General features: G+C 31.4%; 1 protein-coding gene and 1 long non-coding RNA gene across 2 annotated transcripts in view; one reads left to right on the forward strand and one right to left on the reverse strand.

The window, feature by feature from the left end:
* Nucleotides 1-16,609, forward strand: part of MYO16 (myosin XVI) — a 713,480-nt gene that overhangs the window by 413,933 nt on the left and 282,938 nt on the right. Inside the window, exon 21 of the mRNA XM_031958702.1 lies at nucleotides 7,672-7,744. Coding sequence (XP_031814562.1) covers nucleotides 7,672-7,744 — 73 coding nt within the window. The remainder of the gene's footprint in view (nucleotides 1-7,671; nucleotides 7,745-16,609) is intronic.
* Nucleotides 1-16,609, reverse strand: part of LOC116422280 — a 68,079-nt gene that overhangs the window by 43,215 nt on the left and 8,255 nt on the right. The window contains exon 2 of the long non-coding RNA XR_004232852.1: nucleotides 14,068-14,108. This is a non-coding gene — a long non-coding RNA (uncharacterized LOC116422280). The remainder of the gene's footprint in view (nucleotides 1-14,067; nucleotides 14,109-16,609) is intronic.

The following is a 16,609-nucleotide window of genomic DNA, read 5'->3' on the forward strand; positions in this document are numbered from 1 at the left end:
CTCCCTCTCTTCCTTCCTTTCTTCCTCCCTCCCTCCCTCCCTCCCTCCCTCCCTCCCTTTCTTTCTTTCTTTCTTTCTTTCTTTCTTTCTTTCTTTCTTTCTTTCTTTCTTTCTTTCTTTCTCTTTCTTTCTTTCTTTCTTTCTTTCTTTCTTTCTTTCTTTCTTTCTTTCTTATATTCCATCTTCTTCCTTTCTTTTCTTTGTCATTGTGGGTTAATCTGGTGACCTCATCTATAGCCCTGTTTTTTGACAGTGATGCATATGTTTATCTCAACATCATTCATATAGCTTATGATGAATAGGGTAATATTGCCTAAGAAATAATGAAAATTAGGCATTTGAAAATAAATTTTGATGAATGTCTTTGAACAAAAGCCAGAATTTATATAGCCCTTGATATTTTTTCACAGCTCTTTATAATCTAACACATTATTACACTCATTTGATACACACAAAAACTCTAGGAGGGGTATTATTATTAAGACCAGTTTACAACTGAGAAAAGTGAGGTAGAGAGAAGTTAAGTGAGTACTCAGGCATGATCACCAGTATATATTTGGGGTTTAAATTTGAACTTACATCTTCCTGACTTCAGGAATTGTTTTAGTTATATGCCTATATAACTATCCATTGCACCATCTAATTACTTGGGGAAGTGGCCAGCACCACCTTGGGTTCTAAAAATGCAAAATCTTTCTTCTCAGAGTCCTAGACTGATGATGATGGTGCCCCAGTCAAACATATATCAACTCTCCTATTTTAAATTGAAATTATTAATGTTTTTAATGCAAGTGTCATAAAATTTAGATCTTTATTTTCAGAATGAGGCCAGAATCAAGCTGCTATTTTCTGGGTCAGGTGCCACACATTTTATGACACCAAAAATAAAAAAGCCATTCTATTTTTCTAACAAGCAAATCCTAACTAGGGTTATTTGTTAACTCTCAGGAAATCTCTCAGGAGAATTTTAAAGGAGAAAGTAGCCTGAAGTACATTATCACATTAATTCAGTTAATTTTGCCTGTAGAATTGATGTCTAGATGACTAAAAGACTTCTGAACTTCCTTGCCAGAAACTGAATGTTAAATTAAATATCTATATGTTAGGAGTCTAGATATCAATAAAAAGGAATTGTGATAATGCTGACTACTTAACAGATTGAGCATTCAGTGGCTAAAAGTTTCTCTAACTGGACTGCCAAGATTGCTACTGTAGGCACATTCAATTACAAATGATGAAATAGCAAAAAAAAAAAAAAAATACATTATGTGTCTGCCAATGGTTATAAAACCTATAAATGGTTATAAAAAAAGAATATATAATTCTTTATATATTAAAAAATTCTTTATATATGTGTGTGTGTATGTGTGTGTGTGTGTGTGTGTGTGTGTGTGTGTGTGTGTGTGTGTGTGTGTGTGTATATATATATATATATATATATATATATATATATATATAAAATCTCTCCTAATACAGTTTCTTTTTATCTTTTAAATCTTAAGGCTGAGGTTTATTTTTATTATTACAAGTTGGACCAAATTAAAAATTTCATTTTGCAAGCAACTCTACTTTTTAACTAGGGGTAGAATCTCTTAGAGGACAAATCATAATTCTCCTTTTTTTATTATCTGTATGGATCTTGAGTTACTGAAATAGTCTCTAGAAAATATGGGAAGTGCTAATTTATCATTTAATAGGTTTCCTGGATTCAACTTCACTCTCAATTCATCTATTAATATTTTTTCTTATTGTGAAATTAATAATCATCAATAAAAGAAATGTATTGATCTTTAAAGACTAAAAAAGAGAATAGTGGAAGGCATAATAAATTTCTATAATGCAGTTTATTTTTAAAGAAATATTATTGGAGAATTCTCCTATAACCCCCAGGTTAATTAAGCAAACCCAGCCTCTTAATTAGCTCTGAACTGGCAGAACCCACAGATATTGGGAGTACAACAAATTACAAGTAGAAGATAATTTTGAAGATCACCAGAAAAGATCTGTTTCAATTGGAAACAGGAAGGAGGCAGTCAAGCACAAGCAGCTGAGCACAAACGCTACTGCAAACAGCACAGAGCCCCAGGGCAATGCAGACTCCACAGGTGGTGCAGACTATGAGGGGTGGTGCAGACTCTGTGGAGCTATGCAGACTCTACATGGCAGAGAATCTACAGGGATAAATCTACAGAAGCAGTGTTGGCTACTTTGCCCTGACTGCAAGACTATAGATCAGCAGAGAAGTTAGAAAACATCAAACTCAAACACAAAGTTTAATAGCAAATCCTGAAACACCAGAATCTCATGGGACCTGGCCATGTACACCCAGCACTGGAAGTGAGTCAGCACTGATCCAGCACAACCATGGCCACTCATAGAGGAAGCTGCTGCTTTTAGAGGAAGCTTGAAAAACCTCCCCTGTCCTAAAAGCACACCTTAACTTTAAATTATATATATATATATATATATATATATATATATGTAAAAAAGTAAAGAGAACTCTGACATAGCTTCTGGTGAAAAAGAAGAATCAAACCTTGAGGAGACTAAAGACAAATTATCTCCAGATGAAGGCCCCAAAAGTGATATAACCTGGTCCCCATCACACAAGGCTCTCCTAGAAGAAATTTAAAAGGATCTTAAAAGAGAGACAGAAAAAAAATGGGGGAAGGAAATTAAAACTTTGCAAGAGGGTTTGGAAAAGGCATATAACTCATTAAAAGATAGATTTGATAAAATGGAAAAAGAAAACTCCCAGAAAAATAGAATTTATGGAACAGAAAAAGAAAATAACTCCTTAAAAACAGAATTTGTGAAATGAAAAAAAAATTCCATAGAACAGAACAACTCATTAAAAATTCAATTGGGCAATTACAAAAAGAAATAAAAAAATAAATGAAGAAAATAATTCACTAAAATTCAGAATTGAACAAATGGAAATGAATGATGCAATGAGACAACAAGAATCAGTCAAGCAAAACTGAAGAAAAAAACATGTAAAATAGCTAATTGGGAAAACAACTGAACTTGGAAAATAGATCTAGGAGAGATAATCTAAGCATTATTGGACTTCCTGAAATCTTTGTTGAAGAAAAGAGTCTAGACATTATTTTTCAGGAAATCATCAAAGAGAATTGTGCGGATGTCATAGAATCAGAAGGAATGTAAAATGACCATTGAAAGAATTCACTGAACACCTCCTGAAAGAAGCCCCAAAATTAAGACCCCAAGGAATATCATCAAAACTATGTGGTACTGGCTAAGAAATAGAAATGTTGATCAGTAGAATGTGGTTAAGTTCACAGAACAAAATAGTCAATAATATAGCAATCTAGTATTTGACAAACCTAAAGACCCAGCTTTCAGGATAAGAATTTACTATTTGACAAAAACTTCTGGGGAAATTAGAAAGTAGTATGGCAGAAAGTAGGCATAGACCCACATCTAACACCGTTTACTGAGATAAGGTCAAAATGGCTTCATGATCTAGGCATAAATATAAACAATTAGAAGAACATAGGATAGTTTACATGTCAGAGTTGTGGGGGAGGAAGGAATTTATGACCAAAGAAGAACTAGAAACCATTATTGATCACAAAATAGATAATTTTGATTGTATTAAGGAAAGTTTTTGTACAAACAAAACTAATGCAGACAAGGGAAGCAATAAACTAGGAAAACAGCTTTACATCCAAAGGATCTGATAAAGACCTCATTTTTAAAATATTTTACGAATTGACTTAAATTTATAATAGTTTAAGCCATTCTCCAATTGATAAATGGTCAAAGGATATGAACAGATAATTTTCAGATGAACAAACTAAAACTATGTGTAGTCACATGAAAGAGTGCTCCAAATCACTACTGATCAGAGAAATAAAAATTAAGACAACTCTGAGAAACCACTACACAACTCTCAGATTGGCTAAGATGACAGGAAAAGATAACAACAAATGTCGGAGGGGGTGTAGGAAAACTGGGATACTGATACACTGTTAGTGGAAATGTGAATGTATCCACCATTCTGGAGAACAGTTTGGAACTATGCTCATAAAGCTATCAAACTGCATACCCTTTGATCTAGCAGTGTTTCTACTGAGCTTATATCCTAAAGAGATCTTAAAGGAGGGAAAGGGACCTACATGTGCAAAAATATTTGTGGCAGCAATTTTTGTAGTAGCAAGAAACTGAAAACTGGGTGCATACCCATCAATTAGAGAATGCCTTAATAAATTATAGTATATGAATATTATGGAATGCTATTGTTCTGTAAGAAATGACCAGCAGGATGATTTCAGAGAGGCTTGGAGAGGCCTACATGAACTGATGCTAAGTGAAATTAGCAGAATCAGGAGATCATTACATATGGCAACAACAAGATTATATGATGATCAATTCTCATGGATGTGGCTCTCTTCAACAATGAGAGAATTCAAAACAGTTCCACTTGTTCAGTGATAGAGAGCTATATAAACCCAGAGAGAGAACTGTGGGAACAGAGTGTGGAATACAACATAGCATTCCCTCTCTCTCTCTGTTGTTATTTGCTTGCATTACATTTTCTTTCTCAGTTTTTCTTTTCCTTCCTTCTTGATTTCTTGATCTGATTTTTCTTGTGCAGCCAGATAACTGTGTGTGTGTGTGTGTGTGTATATATATATTTAACATGTATTTCAACATATTTAATATGTATTAGACTACCTGCCAGCTAGGGTAGGGGATAGGGGGAAGGAGGGGAAAATTTGGAACCAAAGGTTTTACAAGGGTCAGTGTTAGAAAAATTACCCATGCATATGCTTTGTAAATAAATAAATTAATTTAAAAATAAATATTATTGAAATTAACACTGTAGTGACAAAATTGGCCTGTTTTCTTTATGTCCCCTATTATCCTTCTTTTTGATTTTCTTTCAACTTTCATGGATAACTTTTTTTCTACAATTATTAACCATTATTTTTTTTCTCCCCTCACTGACTAAAAAGGAAAGAAGGAAAAAAAGAAAGGAAGGAAGGAAAAAAGAAAGGAAGGAAGCCAAGAATTAAGGAAGGAAGGAAGGAAGGAAGGAAGGAAGGAAGGAAGGAAGGAAGGAGGAAGGAAGGAGGAAGGAAGGAAGGAAGGAAGGAAGACTGAACAAATCATGGCTTTATATAAGCATAATCAAGTAAAAAACAAATCCCATATTGGTTGTATCCAAAAACATGTTTCTTATTTTGCATATTAGTTCATTATGTCTTTCTCATAAAGATAAGCAATAATGTTCATTAATTCTCTGAAATCATGGTTGAGATTTAATTGTTAAGAGTTTTTAAATTATTGAGGATTGTTAGTTTTTTTACAAAATTTATATTGTTATAATTAGTTCTTTTGATCTTCCTCATATCACTGCAGCAGCTTGTACTTGTTTTTTCTGCTCTCTCTGAAATTTCCTCAGTAGTCTGGTCTGTCTCTGTCTCTGTCTGTCTCTGTCTTTGTCTCTGTCCCTCTGTCTCTGTGCTCTCTCTCTCTCTCTCTCTCTCTCTCTCTCTGTATATATATTGATATATATATATATATATATATCAATTGATCCAGAAAACAGTTCTTTGACACTATAAACCTCTGTGCCTTTTAAACTTGTTTTATTGATGCCTCTCTTTTTTTTATACATAACTACTTACAAACTCACCATTTTTGCCCCAATCTCTGTCCCAACATATGGCTTTAAGAATAAACAAATCACAACTTCAAACTAATACAATATAAACAACTTAAAAAAAAAAAAAAGGACATCATAGCATTATTTTTACTTGCTAAATCACTGTATATTAATAGTAGGTATTTAAAAATTGGAGTTCTACATTCTGCAAATTCTAATAAGTTTTTAAATGCTTTTAAAAAGTTTGACCTCTTCAAAAATGCATATTGTTTAAAAAAAAATAGGTAGATTCACAGAAAATCAGCTTTTAGCTAGTTCTTATTTTAAGAAAATCTTTATTCCTACTGGGAAGTGTCAAGATTGACTTATAAAGGAAATATGTCAGAATTGTGCCAATGTCCAGATCTCAGAGAATGTAACTGAGGAAATAAAAAAAAGAAAGATGAATCATGAGGCTAGGGCTGACTACAAAGCTGTAGTATTAGGGAAGGAAGTTTTTATTTTGAGTCAGAATAACCATGGAAGGAGAAGAACAAAGACTGATATTGCTATAAAAGGTGGAGGGAGGGGATTGGATCCAGGAAAATAAAGCACTAATTATACAAAAAATATTAAAGTTATCAGCACTTGCTACATTAAAGAAAGTATACAAAGATACTTACCATGTCCAAAAAAAAAATATATGACTAGAGCTGAAAAGAAGTTTAGAGTCCTTCTGAGTCAGCCCTCTTATTTTACAGATGAGGAAACTGAGTTCAAAGAATATAATTTGCCCAAAGATTCTATGAACAAGTTAATGGCAGAGCCAGGACTAAAATGTAGCTCCCCTGACTCATTTCAACCAGATGGTGCCAAACCTCCCAGATTTTCTGGTAGAGTCCAGATTTAAAGAACAGAATATATATATTTTAATACTGCTTCACAAAAATATATTTGTTAAATTTATTTCAGTTTTTGATATTTTTCAATTTTGGTTTTTAAATTTTTATTTTGAATGCAAAACATTCAGTACAGACAAGCCTATGAAGCTTATCACTCTGGTTGTTTAGCCCAAAACTTCTAAAATTGTGAGTTATGGCTCCATATGGGATCATATAAATGAATGTGGGGGTCAGGAAACATTTGACATTAGTAAAAAGAAACAAAGATTTAATTCTTTATGTTAAAAATAAGCAAAACCATCCATTTCTTTAATATGCAAATTTGGTTTCATTTTTTAATAAATGGTAAAATTACATGTATGCCAAAAATTGTTTTAAAATAAATTTCCTTATGATTTATTATCAATGATTGTTTAATTTGAATGCCAAATTTATTTACATACTCCGATTGCATAAAAATTTCTTGGATGAAAAGGGGTGTGTAAGAAGTTTAAGAAGCCCTGGTTTAGCCTGTGAGAACAAGCAAAGGATAAAACATGGGAGAAGAGGTGGCAAACTTTGGGGAATAATATTTCTCTATCTTCTGACCCATAATTATGTCATGTTGCTTCTCACACTTATAAAATTTGTTTAGATTTTATTTTAAAGTATAATTCTTCATAGAAGAATTCTCTTCTAGAAATATTTACTTAACCACTTCACAGTATTAGCAATAAGTTAATGAAGAAAAATCAAAGAGGGCAACAAAGTAGATCTTGATTCATGGTATTTATCATTTGTTCAGGCCATAAAGTTATCCTGATTTATTAAATATAGAAAAGTCATTATTATTATCTGGTAGCAAATCCCTGACTTGACAATACAAAATACCTTTAAAAACCTTACCAAAGGATGATTTTGGCTAATTTAACTCTATTTCAGTGGCATAAATATCACTGTTGCTTGTGCATTACACTTTTTTTTTCATTTAATATTTTTGGCTGTGTTTTTAAAACTAACATTCCTTGAAAACAAAAAGCATATCTTTCTACCAATTTTTATTTAGTGAAAATTCATGATGATATGGCTAAAGTAGTATTCACAAAAGAGGGAGAGGCAGAGGGAAGTAAAAGATTTCAAGAAATTATACTCAGGCATTCAATTTTACTGTTTCAGTGTACAGACATTGGAAATTGGAATACTGGACATCTTTGGTTTTGAGGAATTTCAGAAGAATGAATTTGAACAAGTAAGTAGCATTATTTGTAAGTCATATGCACTTAAATTATGTTTTAGGTAACTCCGTTTTGATCTTTTAGGTTCAGAAAAAAATAATATAATCTTTGGATAAGAAAAAAAGTTTAAAATAAGTAGTTTATTTTCTCTGGATGACATTTAAAAATGCTGCTTTTCTGTTGCTACTACTATTACTACTACTACTACTACTACAGAAAAAAGGAAGGAAGGAAGGAAGGAAACATATATTTACCATGCCCCTATCTTTGTGTTAAGCACTGAAGGTAAAAATAAATAGAAAATTAGAGATAAGCTCTGCCTTCAAATAGATTATATTCTTATGAAGCAAGGCAATACATTAAGGTGAACTAAAGAGCAGAGGGAGTGAATGGGTGGAAAGAAATTAATGGGTACTGGGCTCAGTGGTATCATTGTGAGGAATATGTGTGTATCTTGGAGGGCAATGAAAACAAGTCTAGTTTGCACCTTTCCACAAAATGGAGATTGTAGTACAATAGGTTTTATTAAACAGGCCTTTCAGAGGAAAATCCCTTGGTAAATAGGCTGCAGGGATGTTAGTTAGGACATTGTAGGACAAGGAGCCCTCAGTTGCTAAGGGAAGTTCTAGGATGAAATAGTAATAAGAGATAACACTTTGAAGTCTAGAAGAATAAAGTACTATGAGCTAACATTTATCTAACTTGTTTACCCAATTAAAATGTTCATAGTTCTTTGCATATATCATCTCTTTTGAACAGAATGCAGCAAATGCATTTCCACAATTTCAAAATTAAATTTAATTACAATAGATGTTATCACTTGAAGGTATCTGCTACCTGAGTTATGCTGGTTGAAATGAAATGAGGAGAAACATTGTTTAGATTTGAAATTTGATTGGAAACATTCAGGGGCCTCAGGCAAAAAAAAAATTAAGAAGAATCAAAATTGTATGTTTTGTTAAATATTGTTATTAGAAGAATAGTTCCTATGTAATATTTGTGGGATTTCAAAATTGGGAATGATCATCTATTTCAAATTCATGTTATAGATGAATAAACAGAAGCCATGCTGGGAAAATGTTTTGCATAAGGTCACACAGATTGTAAATGGCAAAAGTAGGATTCATACAAAGGTCTTTAGATTACAGGCTTAAAGTCTTTTTTAGATTATATCAATATTCCTGTTCAATGATGACATATCTAATGAATCAATCTACGTCTTCCAGAACCAATTCATTTCATAAGTTTTCACTTAAATCCTATACTATGAAAAGGATCTACTTTGAGGAAGGATGTACTCAGCTTTTGTTTCCTTCTCAACATCTTTATCTTCTCTTTATTTTAATGATCCAGAAGACCAGAAGTATGATGTCTCATCATTAGAAACATCATAGCTTGCATGAGAATAGAGTCAGTCAGAGAGTGCCAAATGGAAAAATAAAAGTCCTCATATTCAAAGATCTATTGACTTCTCTTCCAACAAGGAAGATTAAATGTCTATATATTAATCTCAGTCATTCAAGTACATTCTAGTAATGGATAAATGTGATATCTATGATGAGTTTTGCATAGTGCCTAGCACATGGTAGGTGCTTAATAAATGGTTATTTTCACTTCCCTCTATTGAGGGTTGTACCATTTTAACAATGTCTTATGAATTATAGGAATTTTCATGTAAATGGCCTGATAGAACCACAATTGGAGAAGAAGAAAGGAAATGAAGAGTAATGTTATACCTGACCTTCTGAATAAATAATACATTTTAAAGGGATTTATAGAGACAATATGATGTAATGGAAAAATCATTGTGTCTGGAATTTGGAAAGACCTGAATTCATATCCACTTTCATGAGCTATGAGACCATAAGCAAGTTATTTCTAAACCTCTCTTAACTTCATATTTTTCATATTAAAATAATATAAATCATAATAATCACAGTATTATATCTTTGCGATTATTATAAGTATTAAGATAATGTATATCAAGTACTTTTTAACCCTAAATTTTATTTAGTGTTTCAAAATATGTATTATTTTAAATAATTTTAATTTTAAAATATTATTCCCCCTCTCTCATCTACCTGTACTGACACTAATAAGATCTATATTGGAGCTAACTTTTCTACCAATACCTATGTGCTTTCAAGAGAACAAAGATCACTACATGTTTATATTAATGGTATAATTTGTAGTCTTGGTCACAAGAGACAATGTCCCCCTTAGGACAGATGTAAGTTTTTACACTTCCCTATTTAATATATCAGAGAGCTCATTCAAAAGTGCTTAGAATGAATCCTGTCTCTTTAAGGTAGCTCATCCTATTTTTGTATTGGAATAGAGTAATTTTATTGCTTGCTGCTAAAATATTTTAATTAACCATGAATTTTATTATCACCAAGATTTGAGGTTTTATGTAACAGAACTATAATTTGTTCATCTGAAAAATGAATAAATAATAAATCCTAAGTAAAACCTGAATGTTACTTTCATGAAACTCTGAGTAATTCTTAAGCCTAGACTTGGTTGCATATAAATTATGAAATGAAAAGGAACTTTTTTTTGAAAAAAATTCTTGATCTTCCAAGTTTTCTTTTGCTGTCAAACATAATAGTGTGTAGTAGTCATTTAGGAGGATATAATTTCTTTCTTTGAGCAATATCCAAATGCCATTTTGCTCACACTGGATTTAGTAAATCCATATTGTTGATTCTGAATATATTATAATATTTTCATTTATATAGTAATATGTTTTTAGAAGACTAAATTGCTAACATACTTGAGTGTTTTATCATTCTTTAACCCAAAATTTCTTTTTTTTAAAGTTTCTATCCAACATTACTTTTCTAACAATCAATTTTTTTTCCAAAAAGTATTTCATTGTTAAAAAAAAAAAGAGTGAATTGTTTCTGCCTAAATTTGGCACTTTCATTGACTAAATTAACCAAAGAAGCAGAACTAAACAAAAATATCCAAAAGCAAGAATATAAATTAAAGGACTTAGTCCTTCTTTACTTATCCTGTTCAGAAAATATGTTTTTCTTCCATACTTATTCCTATTGTCAAAAAGTTAGAATAGGGACAAATTTAAGTATACAGTTAAGTACTCTAGAATACCACCCCAAATCAGGCTTAAGTAGTTACATCATATTATCCTTCCACTAGTGCTGATATAAAAAGTTAATGTTTTTCAACTAAATGAAAATATTAATAAAAGCCCCCTTTATTTCACTGGTACATTTCTGCTTCTCTTCATCCTTTAAATATTTCAGAAAATTCTCAGACAATATCAGATGAAGTAGATGTTCGACAACTATTTGATTAATCAGTGGAAAGAGCCATACAAAGTAATTTGTGTTCTAGAATGGATTATTTTTTACCTGAATTTGGCATTATTCATTGATTATATTAACCAAAATTACTCACTATGTTACCTCATTTTCAAGTAGATATGGAGTGAATATAATTTCTTTTATTAGAAAATTATGACATACTAAAAAGTTTTAAAATATTTCATAATTCATTAATTATAAACCAATTACAACTCTACCCAAATAGCTCATCTAAATATCACCTAGGATATTGTATATTTATTCATAGAAGTTGTAAAAGACCGGGGATGTCAATCATTGAATCTATTGTTGTGTCTGGTGGCTAATTCATTCCTTCCATTATATCCTTCTCAAGAAACAATAAGAATAGCTAACATTGATATACCTATTTTATATGTTAACACATTTGATCCTTGCCTGTGAAATTGGTGCTATCATCACTATTTTGCAGATGGGGAAACTGAGTCAGATAAGTTAAATGACTGATTTGCCCAGGATCACAAGAATCCCTTGGATTCAAACTAAAGTCTTCCTGACTTCAGATTCCATCTGCTGGGCCACCTAGGTCCTTCAAGTAATAATATTCTCAGTTTTTTTTCAATGATAGCAGGGAAGGTAATGAATATCTTAATTATCATCCTTGATTCATATATGAATGATTTATTATTTTTAATGTTTTGTTATCTTAATTGTGAAAATTATAGTTGTAATATCATAGTAAGAAATATTCATGATATGTATGCATACTAACAATCCCCAGATTTCTCACTGGACATGACAACCAAATCCTTATGAAATAGGAGCTTTGTTGGAATGAATTGCAGTAAAATCAAATATTGACAGCATGTTGTAGGGATTTAGAAAGGAAGTCAAAGGTTTGTCAAAACAAAAGCCTGTACCTCGGAAGTTAAAACTGTGATTCATCACTGCTGACCCAAGCTTTCTCCAAACTAGTTTCAAGAGAGTTGACAAGGATTTGGAGAATTTCCCTGCTTATTGGTTGTTTTCTAAAAAAACAAAAAAGAACTATAGGTCAAAAACAGCTCAGTTAAACTTAGACTGAGCCTAGACTTAGGGGGGAACCAAGAGACTGAAATATGTCTGATTGAACTGTTTAGTTCATCTTCTAGTGATATAGTAGAATTTCTTTATTATCCATGTCATTAGAAGCATCTAATTATGCAAATGCTATCCTTGGCACACTGTGCAAGGAGGTATAAACCTATTTTAGTCTATGTCTACTAGGAGTTTACAGAGAGGACTCCTTTTCCTTTTTGTATTAAAATTTCTTGTGGTTACATGAAATGCTTATTGTATCTGTATTCTGTTTCCTGGGAAGAGCAAGTCCCTGAAATTTCTATTCCTTGTTCATGGTCCAATCCTCTGAAGTAAAAAAGCAAAATATTACTTCTTTCAGATGACAGCTCCATAAATATTAAACGACATCTGTCATGCCCTCCCTGTCTTTTCTAGAGTAAACATTTTTACACTCTCAATTTATTTTTATATTATATATCCTCTAACTTATCCAGTCTTCTCAAATGGTTACCCTATAGATTATCTCTAGTTAATGAATGTTCTATTAAAATGTTGTTTCCCCAAGCTGAACAGACATCTGAACTGGAAAAAAATCTAGTAGAACTATGTGTCCCATAAACTATATCTCTTTTAATGCAACCTAAGATTACATTATTTGGAGGGGGCTGGGGGATTTCATGTAGCCCTTTTGATTATTAATGAGTTTACAATTCACTGAATCTTCTCATCTTTTCTCAAAATAACTGTTGTCTATTAATACCCTAGTTATAAAAGATATTCCAATCCCTCTACTACCCTTGGAACAATTTCTCATATTAATCAGAGCTTTATCCTGAATTTCAGGTATCCAAAGAATGAGGGGTTCAGGGATAAGGGAATGGATATTTCATCCTTAGGAAATTGTCTATCGTTCTTGTGCAGCACAATGTCTCCTGCACCATTGCCCAACTATAAACTGAGCCTCCATGAATATATCATGGAAATATTAGCCAGGGACAAACTATTTCCCACTAGAACATCCTCCCATCACTCTTCCATACACATCTACTTCTTTCTCCATGACTGAATTTGCCACAGGTAGTGAATAGTTATATATACGATAGAAAGGGAAAGCTACAAATAGAAGTTAATATTGAAATAAATATAGGGTTGGGATATAACACCAGATTTAGTGCATTAAACATAGGAGAACTCTAAAGAGGTATTCGTCTATAAAATGAGCTTCAATTTATACAACATAAGCTTATTCTTTTTTAAAGTAGAAACTTCTCCTTAAGTAATACTTTTATAGAGCTATATTTATGTATTTTATGTTGGTTAGTAAGTTTAAGTTCATTTTTCTCAGATCATGAGAGATTCAGAAAATATAATATTGTGAAAATAGGAGTGTGTATACATATACACACATACACACATATCATATACATATATACACATGTATATTTGTAATATATGTACACATACATTGAATTATGTGCAGTATTTTGAAAATTTGTTTCTGCCAAACTATATACTTGCTGTTGCTTGATTTTCCAGTCAATTTCTTAAATTTCAAAAACTCTTTATCTACATCACAGGAAAATTTATAAAGTGAACTAAATTCATAAAAATATTGGATTTACTTTATTAGTCTATGATGTTCTTTGTAGTAGAGCTAAAAGTGATGATTGTAAAAATAAATACATAAATAATTGATACCCATATTTTAAATTCCCATTATGATGTTGAGATCTATTAATATAAATAAATTATAAATTTTTGGTTTTCTATTTATATCTAACTAAAATGTGAATGTTTAAATTTCTTCTTTAAATATGTTGCATGAGTTTTTTTGTTATATTTCATTGTTGAATTTTAAGAAATTTTTATTATACATTTATTCTAATGACAATAACAGTAATTGTATGCTAAATTAATTTTTACAAGTCTCATTACATGTATTATTTTATTTTATTTTGTTTATTTCTTACCTTATAGCAATCTTGTAAGGTGGGTGCTATCATTAGACCTCCTATATGATAAGGAAAGTGAATTTGACAAAAGTTAAGTGACTTATCTATTAAAACATAGCTACTAAATGTCTAAAATTTTAATTCTAAGATTCCTGATTTCAGATTTAACAAATTTTCCATTAGACTACCTACCCACCATTTGAAACAAGTAATTTTCAAATGTTGAAGAAAGGAAGAAGGAGAGGACAGTGGGAGTTGGTGAATAGAAAGTCTTTTTTGAAAAAAAAACTGGTGCAAACAAGCTATAAAATTATGTAAAGTAACAAAATCAAAAGATAGAGCCACTTCACATGAAGCATGTGTGACATTTATATGATCCTTTCATTTGTGACAGGGAAAAGGGAAGAAGTTGCATAGTGCCTACAATATGCTAGATACTATAGGTACTTTATACATATTATTTCATTTGATCTTCCCAACAATTTTATGAGGTGCATGCCATATTATAGTTGAGGAAACTAGAGGTTAATTGACTTGGCCAGAGTCACGCAGCTAGTAACTGTCTGAGACAAGATTTGAACTTCAGTATTCTTGACTCCAGTCCCAATGCTCAGATTATTACCAATATGTAAACAGCTCTTGCCAGTAGGTTGAGAATTGATTAGACTAAGAGAAACCAAGCATGATTTCTTTCAAGAAGCAAAGATAAGGAAGAAAAGAAGTTTGCCAAAAAAAGATTTTTAAGGCAAACTATTAAAACAGTATATATATATATATATATATATATATATATATATATATTTAATAGTAGTTTACCCAATATACCTGCAAGACCAGCTAGGAATTTGCCATCATACCTTAGTTCAAATTGAAATAGCTCAAGGGCTGCCTCTGAGTGAAATATAAGTTAAAGATTTATAAAAGCAAATGTTAAAATAAGTATATCTTAAAACACTAAATATTCAAATTGAACATAAAGATAATTTTATTTTATTTTATTTTTCTTTTGACGCCTCATAAAAGCATGGCATGGAAGTGACTGGGTTTTAGTTGGCTAATACCAGGAGAGGGCAAGTTAAGGAAAGTTTTACCATGCCATTATGCCTCCTGAGCAATATTTCTGCTATTCATGGATCAGCCTAAGAATGTTAAGTTCACCAGAAATTTGGCTGCTTAATGAATAATTTGGAGTGAATGTGAGAATGGATAAATATGAAATATGGCCCTTAGTCCTCTCAGTTCCCTTTTCACATTGATGATAGAAGAGTGACAGAAAAAAAATGACAGGAGTGATTAAGCCTTAGTTTTCGTGATACACAAGAGTATTAATTTAAATATTTATCTTCTTCATGAAAAATTTTTGTATGACAAAAAAAGTTGACAAATGAATGTAGGATTTGAGTGATATCCATATTGATATTAAGAGTGAAATCACTCCATTAAAAGGAAGAAATAAAGAATTGTAGCTATGAAGAAAGACAACTCAAAATCTCCCCCCACCCCAAGAATAAAATAAAGTTTTTTTGTGCCCATAGGCAGAAGACATATTATCTTGTAATGTTATTTGTAAGTGTACACAAATCTATAAAGATAATAATATATACCACAATCTGTTCCAGAGAAGACATGAGGGGAAATATCCTATAAAGACCCTAACAAGATTTTCCAAATTTGAAAGCAACTTTATAATTTTGATGTGAAGATATTCATAGGAAAGAATAATGAAAATATTTAGAAAATTGAAGTCTTAAAGTCAGGGCCTATTTTTTTTTTGTCTTTCCTTAGCATTTTAGCATGTGTAGTAGGTACTTAACAGATGAGACTTGCTTGCTGAATTAATGAGGGAGTGACTGCTTCTAATTTAAGAAATAAATAGGACCACAGTAAAATAATCAACAGTTTCACTCTTATGTATTATGAACGATTTATTCAATAAACATCCAGAAAGTTGGATGCATAAAGCATTGCACAAAAATGTTCAGAATTGAATTTCTTTTTATAAATAGGAAATATCTAGTTATCAATCTAGCAATCATTTTAGAATCAACTGGTTATGGGTTGATAGATTTCCAACTATTTGATAAATAAGGAATAATTAACAACAAATTTAAAAAGCTGCATGCAGTTAACAATAGATCCAACTCAGCTCTTTGACATATTTTTGACAGAACATGAAAAAAATGGATACAAAAAGAGATATTGACTCATTATTACTATTTTATAGAAAAGGTTAATTAACACATAAAGTCAATGCAAGAAAAGACCAAAAAAAAGACTAAAATTGCTTCCATTAGCTAATGCCTTACTTCCTTTCCAGGCAGAAAGGCAAGGCTGCCAAAGACAATATCAGTTTAGAGTACAGTATGTTCTATGTACCTCCTTAACTTCTTTCTTTTTTATTTTGTGGTTCAATTTATCTAGTTCTGAGAGAGCAAGATTGAGATTCCCCACTAGTATAGTTTTGCAGTCTAAATCTTGCAGCTCTCTATGCTACTATATCACTTGGTACATATATGTTTAGTGTTAATATTACTTCATTATGTATGGTACTGTTTAGCAT

Source organism: Sarcophilus harrisii, chromosome 3 (assembly GCF_902635505.1).
Source record: "Sarcophilus harrisii chromosome 3, mSarHar1.11, whole genome shotgun sequence".
NCBI lineage: Eukaryota > Metazoa > Chordata > Mammalia > Dasyuromorphia > Dasyuridae > Sarcophilus > Sarcophilus harrisii.